Source organism: Callospermophilus lateralis, chromosome 16 (assembly GCF_048772815.1).
Source record: "Callospermophilus lateralis isolate mCalLat2 chromosome 16, mCalLat2.hap1, whole genome shotgun sequence".
NCBI classification, from domain to species: Eukaryota; Metazoa; Chordata; class Mammalia; order Rodentia; family Sciuridae; genus Callospermophilus; species Callospermophilus lateralis.
In genome coordinates this window covers 76,777,368-76,789,578 of record NC_135320.1, presented here as the reverse complement: position 1 = coordinate 76,789,578, position 12,211 = coordinate 76,777,368, and the positions used below count along the sequence as shown (strand labels likewise).

Below are 12,211 nucleotides of genomic sequence, written 5' to 3'. Positions count from 1 at the left end.
TTTTAAGTTGGTGGTTTTCAACCTCGGAAACAAAATGAAGTTTCTAAAATATACTAGTGCCCCAATCTGGCTCCAGACCTGTGCAATCAGGTATCTTAGAGTGGGAACTGGCTGATTCTAGGACTTAGCTATAATTAAAAAACCTCTAGTCTTAGTGCTTTGTTATTCATCATCAAAGATGATATCGACAGAATGTCATTTTATATTTTTCTATGGGAGAAATATTCAGAGAACTAGGACTAAAAGTTACAGTGCCCTGAAACATTAGAATTCTACAAGCTGAATGAGTTTACTGCTTTGATATAAACAGATATTGTAAAAGTTACTTAAATATCACACTGAATAAATACTAGCCATTCAGGAAAAAAAAAGTCATATAACTATATAACGCTTATTTCCACCAGCATATGTAGTAAACAAAGTTGAAACATTTATCTTGCACTGAACAGTAGCTGATTTTGTTAAATATTTGTTTTTTTCCATAGTTATAAGTAAGAAAAGGCAAATAAAGAAACCAGAAGTACAAGACACCGTATTACACAGGTATATGAAATCAGTTCAACAGGGAGTTTCCATGGTTCAGAGGACAAAGGGCTTCTCAGAAACATTACTGCAATCATATTGCTCATTTCTTACTCAACACAGTAGTACTAAAAAGGATGTTGCTATGTTCCCACCTTAACTGCCTTATGTGCAGTTCCTGTGACAGCTGGAGTCAACAAAGATAAGTTTGGCTTCTGGAAAAAATGAAATGCCAACCTTCTTTATTTTACACTTGCTCTAAAACTTTTCCATATTATCTGATTAAAACAATTTTGCAATAGATGGTATATTAGCTACAGCTAATGAGTAACTAAACCTGGTCTAAATTATATGTCTAAGCAAATATAGCAATAAAAACAAGCTGTTTTAACAAAACGTTGTTTTAAAAATCTCACATTCAAAGAGGGTTTACATTGAAAAAAAATGCAAGACAATCTAAGTTGAATTTAATATGCTAATTAACCTCCATGGCCTAGCTGGGAAAATAATGTAAGATTCCTATTCTATGAGATTTCCTGGTTAAGAGGAAATTAATAGTTGATACAATAAGGATAAGGAAATATTAAAGGTTAGGAAAGAATTCTTATTTTGTGTTTCTATTTTTAGGTCACAGGAGCTATAATCAAAAACAACAAAGTGAGTGGCATACACTTACATGATTTATTGTAGATTGAACAGCCTTAACATAATGGTTTAGGTCTCGATCCATTATAGCAAATTCAACCATCGCCTTGTCCATACTATATTCGCTACTCACTTCAGCTGAAAAATAAAAGAGATTGCAATTATTAATTTCCACTTAAAATACTATATCTACCTGGAAACAGTTACACCAATATAATCCTTATCAATTTTGGAAAAGTATTACATATTTTTTAAAAACCTTCTCAATATAGGCCTGTTTCATTCAAAATTATAAGAATACACAGAAGAAAACAACTCAAAGGTAGTTTTGGGAGTGGAATGAAAAACAGATTTGTTCTCAGGAGGTCCTTTCCAAGCTTCGCCACTTATCATGACCCTAAATCAAGATACCTCTCTCAGTCTTAGTTCCCTCATCCCTTAAAGCAACCCAGTCGTATATCCATCACACAAACCTCACAGTTACAGATCAAATAAGGAAGATTTCCATGCTCCTAACAATGGCTGGATCATTTGGATTGATTCTATTGGGAGGCGGGGTTCCTTAAAAACAAGAGTCCCACAGTAGTAAGAAATAACCAGGGAAAACCAAAAAAGAGAAGTAGGACAACAAGACACCTAAGTCCCAGCAAGCTGGGATCCCTGCTCCTCAGTATGAAGGTAAACCAGAAGCAATCCTGCCCTGTTCTTTGGAACGGCAGAAAGGTTCACCTTGCCCATTAAGCAAAAGAGTGGGGAAGGGAAAAGGGAAGAGGAAAAGAACTTGTTTCTGAAAAACTGTCCACAAGCTAGCCCTCCTGGATTTGCTCGCTGGGATCCCCTAACCTGAGTGGCCCCAGGACCCTATGCTCTGATTCTGGTGCAGAATGGCTTCAGACTAATAGTTCCCACAGGTCTGTGGCAGAAGAAAACATAACTCCCTGAAGAAGACACTTTCATTTAGGGGTCCAAATAATCCCCAGGAATAATTTTTAAGGATACTGAGGATATCACAAGGGAAAAGGTTAAACAAAAAGCCGTACACACCCAAAACAGATAAGAAAACAAGCCACCAAAAGTAAGAATCAATAGAAACAGATCCACAAATGTTCCAGTTATTGGAATAACCTATCAATTACAGTATGAAGCAACTGCATTTAAAAAATAAAAACATCCTCAAGAACAGGTGACTATTAAAAGTGATTGGAGGTTGGAAAAGCAAGGCAATGTTTTTAAAAGTGCTTTTAAAATGTTTCTCCCCCACAACCCAAATAAATTTATAACTTAACAGATCAGGATAAGATAGAAAACACAGGATCATAAGAATTTGAACATAAAAAAAAAAAAAGAAACTCAATGAAAATAAAGTTGAATCACTTAAATCATATTTGGAAATGTATATATTCAAACTATACCTTTACTTTAGCTCACACAATTGTTAGTATTTCTTGTCTGCTCTGAGGAACAATATCACAGATCATTCCAGGTCATGGAGAAATGTAAAATCCATTCATTTGGCTTTTAAAATTTATCTTCCTAAACCTTTAAATTATGTTTTAATTTTATAACAATTATAAGCACAGTCATACATCTCTTGGATTTATGAATATCTCTTATATTTTAATATCCAGACTTCACAGAGTATATATATATATAGCTCAATGAATTTTTCTTTGGGGTATGGGGTGTTTATATAAGAAAAATATGTATTTCCCTACCCAAATTAATACATTTTTAACAAAATAGGGTTTGAGAAAAGTGTCAAGTCATATTGTTAGACGACTAGAGCCAGTGGATTAACATTTTGAAAATGTCTGAATGTCAACAAAGGTAACATGCTGTCCAGACATTGCCAATATTAAGAAGTACACACTGCACATACATAGAATCCGTGTTTAAAATCATATTAATTGTCAGATGATCAGAAAGATAATTTTAAACCATTTATATCCTACTATAATGATATGCAACTATAAATATGGCATTTAGTTACATTTCAATACATGGGTTAGAAAGTTTTGGTTGACCTATAGGTTTTTTTTTTTTTTTCCACTTAAGATAATTTTTAAAAAAGGCTTCTGTTTCTCAAAGCTTTATCTAATTAAAAGAAAGTTCCTTTATTTTCTTAATGGAATCAGTGCATTTTATGCATATTAGGTATTGAATTCTGAAACTGGGACCAGAAAATGGGTAAAGCTAGTAATCTGAGCAAAGACTAAGAACATAAAGTACTTTCTCAAAAGTCTAATATCAGAAATGTCTCCAAATTAAACAGAAATTAATGAAAGGATCTACTGGGAGCAAAAGTCTGAAGCATAAGAAATCAAATTTAGAGGGCTAAAATCAGTGGGAATTTACATATTGTTGGCAATTTCCCTCTGGATTAAATGAATTAATTTTCTAAAGCACTCAGAATGTGCCTGAGACTTAAATGCTATAAAAGTATTTACAAAATAAAACAAATGGGTTGATGACTTTCATTAACATGGTGTCACAGATGCTATCAAGTCCTGAACCAAAGAGCACTTTAAAATATGAGGCCCAAGAGACCTTCCTGCAAAGGAGAAAAGGAGCAGTGGCTGAGGCAGGGTTTCATGATATGAAGAAGAAAGACTCTTTAGAGGCCAACTGTGGTCCTCAGGCAAGCTGGGCTAAGACTCTAGGCCCCAGGAGGATTGGGACCAGCTGAAGAACAGTACAACTTGAGGCAACAAGGGAAGCTAAAACACCAGAAAGGATCAGGAAGGTAACCCTAAAAAGAACTGAGAATCATAGCATAGCGGGAAGTGGTACCCAGCCAAAGAACTTCAGTCCAAGTCTCTTGGTTTGCTGTAGAGAGGGGCTGGAGAGGTGAGGCCAGAACTAGAAAAGACTCCTACAACTGTGTCTCAAAGATACAAGTTACATGAGTGTCCAATTCAAACAGTAATCTGGCACAGCCAAGTTAAGAGCATTTTTGTTATTCTTTTTGTTCTTCCTACTAACAATCCTCTGCAATACTAACCTCTTTTTCAAAAGCTGCTTTTTGAGCATGTTTCAGAAACAACAGGCTAGGGAAGGCATAGGGAACCTGTGTGTTGCTTTACAGAAGAACTGAGGTGGGGAAAGAGAGTGTAATATTGCATAAAAAAGACAAACAGTGTCCCTGCAAACACTTGGAGACTCGGTGGAGGGCGGGGGGATGGGAGAGCTGGGGGGATAAACACAGGCAGAGTTGGCTATTTACTAAAAACTGGCTAGGGAATGGGACAGGAGTAGAGGGATGACCTGTCAGAGGCTTCCTGTCGCTTCTTCTGTAGTAGGCATTCCTACCATTAACATGCTCCCACTTTTTCGGAAAGCTCTTCCTGAGAATTTGCACCAAATCCAGTCCTACACATCTTTCAAGGACTGAATCCAAGGCCCACCTGCTTTAAAATTATACCAAGCTAGAAATTAACCTTTGCTTAATTTATCTTAACACGTACACTTCATGTTTGGGTGCCATGAACAATCTTGACTTTCTTGTCTAAATTTGTCTCATTTGTCCAGATTTTAATCCATTTCAGGGTAAGAACAATGCCTCGGTGTTCTTGGGATTCAACAAAGAATTATAGAATTAATTTTCCTTCAAAATTCTTCTAAGGCCATTATTTCTCACAATTGAAAATTAAACTTTCACCAAACAATAAATTGTCCTCCCTCAGATACTCAATTGAATTAAAATGCAAAGTGAACTTGCAATTTAAACTCATTTGTTTATTATATTTTCATTGTGACTTTTTCACAAGAAAAAATGGTGGTACCAGCACTGGTGTGATAGGGAAAGCAGAATCACAAAAAAGATGTTATACTTTTCAGAATGATGACCCCAGTGAGTAAAGCATTATTATATCTCACCTATGCATGCCTGGTATTAGAGAAGTTTGGTGCAGATGATAAAGCATGGGAAGTGATCAGAATGATGAGACTTAAAAAACATGCATATATATGTAATAGCTGTAGCCAACAATTAACAAACACTTTATTATGTGCCAGCACTATACCGAGAATACCATACTCACATTCAATCTTGAAGCAACATTAAGAAAGAGGTAGTTTTACAGGCACTTTACATATGGGAAAACAGAAGCAACTTGCTTAAGGCCGCAAAGGTAGCAGGCAGCAGAGCCGAGCCTCTAACTCAGTTTTCTACCTGCAAAGTTTGTACATTTGCTCACTTGTGCAAAAAGGTATTGCACAAGAAGGACAAGCACCTCCAACTCCTCCAGGAATATCCAGGGAACCAAGACTCAGGAGAAAGTCAATGGCCCTGAGGCTCTGAGTTTCAGTTCAACTCCATGGCATGCCTTAACACAAAGCAAAACTTCCAAGTAGAACAATGGACAATGCCACTCCAGGGCTATCATCTGGTCCTGGAAAGCTCTTTGCAAATTCCCTAAGAAGAGAAAACTGATAACCAAAAGAAATACTTTTATCCTTTTAGAAGAACAGCAAGCTTTTAAGGGTAAAAAGACTGCCTTTTCATATCTGTAGGGCTAATCTGAAGCACCATGAAAGCAACCCAGTCACTCACTGAATGCTGTGAGAAAAACAGTCAAGACCAGTTGCTCAAAGGTCAAGGGTGTAGTAGGCCAAGAGCACTAGCAGCCACAGAGAATAAGAGAAGCTACCGACTGACTGCCAGGTAGTAATGAAGAGTGGCCTTAGAGAAATGGCGAAGGGGAAGGGAAGAATTCTGGAAGGAATCAAGTGGCAGAGATATTTCTAAGTAGAGTTCAGAGTCAAAAATCATTTTTATTATCCACACCTTTGACTCTCCTCCCCAAGCCAAGGAGGGTCCAACAGGTTAGGAAATCAAATTTCTTCAATATGTCACTCTATGAGCATTTCTTTTTATTAGAGTCAATATTTGCTTTTGTTAATATCAAATGAACTTACATGACATATCTGAACATTCATTTACAAGCCAATACATACATGAAGAAGTCAAATGGAAGGGTCTTGGGGACTCTGGGAGAACTACCACCTAGCACACTAGGAAACTGTTCTGAAAAATTAGTAAATAACAAACTAAACTACGATCACCACTTCCATCCCAACAAATGAAATCCAGAGGGCAACAATAATCCCTGATTTACATTTTAAACTTTTAGCTTTCTGTAAGTATGTCCTTGCGGGGGCTATTCTTCAAACCTGTCAGTAGCCAACAGCCCCAATGAGCATTATCCCAAACCCTAGGCCAAACCACTGTAGGCTAATGACAATACTCCCTGAAAAACTTAGAAATGGTGTTTAGAAAGGCCACAGGATTAAATGAATCCTTTAAAGGTGGTTTCTGTCTTTTTTTGCCCCCCATTAAGTGGCAAATTCTAGAAAAATTAAGAATGATAATCACTGAAGGAGGGTTTCTTTTTAGACTGAAATGTTCAGACACATAATTTAAGAAGTTTCTGAATAGATGAAGTTGGCCTGCATATGATTTTCCTCAAGTCAAACAAACCTATAATTATGCAATCTAAGCAGCCACGCTATTCATTAGACACGTCATGTGTTATTCAATGTCAAAATGCATTAACAGCAGTATTGTCACTATTATTATTTTTCTCAAGTCTTGAATAGGCATTAAAGGTACATGATCAATACAACATTAAGCAAAAATGGGTGATTAGGTGCTATAATCAAATTCAACTTAAAATTTATGAGATCAATGAGAAGAGGAGGCTGGCTAAAGCAGGAACAAATATGAAATTATGAAGGCAAAATCAGTGCTGGCCATCTAGAATGTGGAAGGCCAGGAGAAAGGATCTGAGATAGGAAAGAGAGGAGACAAACCAGCTATTTTTACTGAGGTAGACTCAGGTAAGCCAAATTTCAGGCCTTTTGTGACTAAAAGATATAGGAAGCGAGTGGGTAGAAGGCCTGTAGTAATAGTTATTTTCATGTAGCACAGCATGAACACATGACAGTTTATCCAGCACCAGTTCCAACACTGCTGAAAGTCTATTCACACTTTATTTGTTCAATACAATTTCCAAGCCACAGGCTTTTTAAAAAGCAGCAGCAGGTGGTGGAAAAGATTTTCTATCTTGGCATCCCCAACTCCAGGTGGGCCAATACTGGATCAACAGACCAATTAAACTTTTCTTCCACACCAGCAGCCAGACTGGCAAGGGATGGTAAGTAACACATTTTCTTGACCAACTATTTTAAATAGGGCCTTTCTCACAGCCTCTGCTGTCTCATGGCTGGCAGCTTACATTACAGCACACATGGAGAGAAGGCTCCTTTACTGAGACCTAGCCTTGAAATTTTGGAAGCAGGGATAAGACAGTTCTTGTAGTACAGGGTCCCTTGGGTCTTCAAGCGAACTGCCTACAGTGAACCTGACAACACACATACTTTCTCTCTCTCTCTCTCTCTCTCTCTCTCTCTCTCTCTCTGCCACCTCCACATTCCCAGATGGCTTTTTTTCTTTCCTTTGATGTTTTCTATGATATCAGCTCAAGGTCCTTTTTAGAATCCTCTATAATTGCTAAAAAATGACCAAATACTTCATTACCTTACAATCCATAAAATATCTTCACAACTAGGACATGTGTGTACATGCACACACTAGGAAGACATGCCTTCATAAGAAACTTCACCTATTTATTCCTCACCTTTATGTCTCTGGTTCAATTGTACAGTTTTGCCAATGACCAGGCTGTTTGCTGATATTATATCCTAAACACAAATTGCAGAATTGATGTTTTTCATTCTACAAACCATGTGTAGGCACATCTAAACAGGACCACTAACAATTAGATATAGTTGATAAAATTAACACAGTGTATTTTATTGGTGAACTACCAGATTAAAACAAGGCAGACATTTAGTGTTCTTAAGAGTTGCTAACTCCATTTCAAAATGACTCATATACTAAGAAGAACTGATAAACATTAAATGTCATAAAGTACATATAGCCATTTTGCAAGGAGGAAGGAAGGAAAGGACACAGGCACTGCCTGGTTATATTTTAAATTTCTAGAATAAAAGGGTCATAGAGTAGGAAGATCTTATTTTCTGACATAGGGAATAGATATTTCCTAATCTCTTCAAATTAGAACTTGATTCTTCTATGAATAAGGTATATGTTCCTTTTGGATAAATTCAAATGATAGTATGAATCACATCTCCAATCCCCTCCACCAAAAACAAAACAAAACAAAAAAACACCTTCTGCTCTGAAAATTCAGCTCCAATTATCTCTAGCAACATATACCTATGTACATACCTACCTGGGTGTACGTGTGTGCGCGTGCGCACGTGTTTCCTGGCAACTTGATATTAAACAATTATTATACACTCATCAGGAGTTGAATTTAATGACTTACTCACTGCTTGAGCAATATTTAATAGAAACTTGGTTACTTCTCACTACACTGAGCTTTAAAGTCATAATTATTACTCCACACAGATATTAGTGTGGTAAAATTAAAACTGAATCTACATTTTATAATTGCCTCCCACTGGCAATAAAGGCAGAGAACATAACAGTGTATGCCACAGGCTAGGAAGCAGCTGGTTTCTTTACAGACACAGTGACTATGGGAGAAATTCTCAAGAAATCTTCACCTCTATAAACATCTTTAGCCGCCCACACAATTCTCTTATCCTGATAACACAGAGAGGGAAGTGGTACAACATAACAACTGAAAAGGCAGCTCTGGAGTCAGGTTTCATTCCAACTGGGCTATTTATTTGCTGGCTATGTAATCTGTGACAAGTCACTTCTCTAGAGTCTGTTCTCTCCTCTGTGCAATGGGTATAATTACAGTACCTAGTTCATTGTGTTGATATGAGGACTAAGTGGGATAAATGTAGGTAAAATGATAGGAACAGGGCCTGGTCCACGGTACACATGAATGAAATACTATCTGTCACTATGATTATTACAAAATTGGTAACTTATCTGTAAACGCAATTAGTCTAAATACTGAAAGTATTTTGCCCTTGGATCTAAAAAGTATCAAGTGCTGTTTGTACTAATTTCCTAAGAACCAACGTGAACTCATAAGACTGCAATGCTCATTGAGAAGCTTTGTAAACACCATACTTCTCCCCCAGGTCAAAAAATTATTGACCTTGTAAATGCTTCTTGAGCACTCAGTCCAAGTCCCACAGAGGGAGAAAAGCTTTCAAGCAAGGAGGAGGAGGAGCTAATACTGCTGCAGAGGGCAAGTAAAGTATAGCAGGTAGGTGAGGGCTAATCTGAACTGTGTCTTGAAGGATGAGCAAGTGGTGGTCAGCTATTCCCCAGATTGGAGTAGGGGCTACAAACAACTCATGCCCCTCTACTCTCCTCCATCAGGACCGATTTCAGAGTTAAAATAGTCAAACAAAAACACTGAGAATGAACAGAGAAAAGCATAGATTTTTAAAAGGAACATATCTTCACTGAGCACTGTGTACCAGGCAGTCCTTTGTCACAGCAGTGTGGATTGGGCATAATTGTAGAGATAAGGACCCTGAAGCACACACAGGCTAAGTCATTCACCCAAGTCACAAAGTTAGTAAGTGGTGGAATTATAGCTAACCTTAGGCGTGACTTAAAATTACCATGCCAGTGTCTAAACTACTACACAGAAATATAAAAACACAAGTCATAGAGCAGTGAATAAACTATTCTTGTCTAAAGGGATTCTCCTAAAAATCACTTCTTTTAAGAGAGACAGGAAAAGTGAAAGAAAAAACAAAAAACTGACTGAGCTCTACCTCAGAATATCCTTCATTTTATAGACAGATGTTTCCTTAGAACATTTGTAATCTTCTATAAAACTACACCAATAAGGCATAGTACAAAATAGTGCATAAAACAAATTCTATGATAAATTAAAATCATAAAATCATAGATCTGCCTGTTATCCAAAGCAATCTGGGCATTTACAGACTCCTTAATCTTCAAGGTTATGTCTGTCTTTAATTAAACCTAAATGACTTTTCTACATTCTTCGTACCCATTTTCCCTGGTAGACTGAAAAGAAATAGTGAATTCAAGGTAGCAAGCAATATTTACATAGAATTTCCCATCCAACATAATTTCAATGGCTGTGGCTGCCATTTTCTCTCTGGTATTCAAGTCCTTGGCTGTACTCAAGTTCTCTACAGTGAGGACAAAGGCTTGAGGAACAGAGTCTGGCTTTGACTCTATTTAATACCAAAGTTCTCACAGGAATTTGTGGAAGCAAAGACAAAAGGGAATGAGGATTAAAACCTCATACAATTATTGAGAGTGTTGGCAAAGCAATCAACATGGTGCCTCAAACACAAAGAGGCAACATTAACAAATTGTTATGCTATATTAACTGTACTTTATAGTATTGCCAGTATGAATCTTCTATTTCCTAGTGTCTGCTGAATCATAGGGTTTTCCCACTCACTTTGGAAAAATGTTTTAAAATTAATAAAGCATATGGTTGAGAAATTCCAATAATACAATAATATGATGTCTCCAATTCCCAAACTCTCTCCCAAAGGCAACCATTGCTGTGAGGTTTTTGATGTTACAATCCCATGGGAATGTTCTATGTATAAGACATCCCCTTCTAAAAAGAACTACAGCAATTTAAATGTTTATTATTGAAATAGTAGAAATAAGAAAAAAAAAAAAAGACTAACCCTGAGGAAAACTACTCTCAGGATGGAAATCATATTAACAATCTCTGTGCCCTACTCTTCAATAAGTACACAGGAACAGATAGAATAGTGAGTGGCTATGTCAGTTTAACATCAAAATCTCCATTCTAAAATAACAACATAAAGACAAACAAATATATCTTAGAAGAAAAAAAGTTACATATTAAAAACAAGAAAGGAGTAATGCTAAACAAAGAATAGAAAGTGATCTTTAGCAGGGGGAGGACTTTCATTCTCTCATTCAACAAATATTCGCTGAGCATAAATCATGTACCTGGCACTCTGCAGGTGGCCCCAAAGATAAGTCAATAAGGTCGATGCTGTATTTCCCCTAAAGAGCTTTCATAAATCTCTGCTCCATGTAAAATTTTCTAGAAAGCCCTTATATAACTATCTGGACTTTGGCTCTTGGTGCGATGAGAAAGTTTGTTCCACAGCTCAACAGCACGAATTATTAGAGTCTTTATAAAAGGGGCTGGGGTTCAGCACCTCCTAGAATGTGCCAGGCAGTGACAACAATAAATCTGAATTATTCTTTCACACATGTTAACTTATTTATACTTCATAACCTTTGCTTAGAATTATTTTATTCTCTGTTTTCTATGGTTGATGAAACTGTCGCTCTGACAGGCTAACAGATGCCACCTCGATCTCACAAGAACAACTTGAACCCTGGTCCTCAACTCCAGAGCTACAGAAGGAAGAGCCACCTCCTGGGCCATATAGAAAGTCAACTCTCTTCCAGATCACAGTCCTTCAAAGATCAGAAGGCATATTAAACATCTCCTTCCCTGAAAATAGTTGCTTCTCAGGACAAATAAGAGTCCTCAAGTTCCCTCAACCAAGTTGACTTGCCTTCATATAAACATGTTTCATTTGTTAATTTAAAGATTAATTCTAGAATAAAAAAACAAGAATCATAGCCATGGGTATTTTGGTTTAGATATGAAGTGTTCTCCAAAAGTTCACAAATGAGACAATGCAATAATGAGGGAAAAAATCCCAATAACAAATGGGACAAAATATGAATAGAAACTTCACCAATGTAGTTAATACCAAATAAGCATGAAAAGCTACTCAACTTTATTGATCATTAGGAAAATCTAAAATAAAGCCAAAATTAGACACCACTCCACATCTATTACAATGGCTGGAATTAAGAAGACTGCCTGCTCCAGGTGTGGGCAAGGACGTAGAATGACTACATTTTCCTTATACCTCATATCAATTCCTAATTTTCAGACAACTATATTATTTAAAAAGTGCATTTAATCTAAACCACATGTAATATAATTTATTCTTACCACAATGGCTTGGAAAGACTTCATACTATGTCGTAGTGTTATCACTAAGATTTTTACGTAAAATATGGAAACATTAATCTAATCGG

General features: G+C 36.7%; 1 protein-coding gene across 4 annotated transcripts in view; it reads right to left on the bottom strand.

Annotated features, from left to right (window-relative positions):
* The window catches only part of Nsmce2 (NSE2 SUMO ligase component of SMC5/6 complex), a 221,129-nt gene that overhangs the window by 172,738 nt on the left and 36,180 nt on the right, over positions 1–12,211 (bottom strand). For all 4 annotated transcript variants that reach the window (XM_076836113.1, XM_076836114.1, XM_076836115.1 and 1 more), the window contains exon 3: positions 1,199–1,305. In XM_076836113.1, the coding sequence (XP_076692228.1) occupies positions 1,199–1,305 (107 nt within the window). The remainder of the gene's footprint in view (positions 1–1,198; positions 1,306–12,211) is intronic.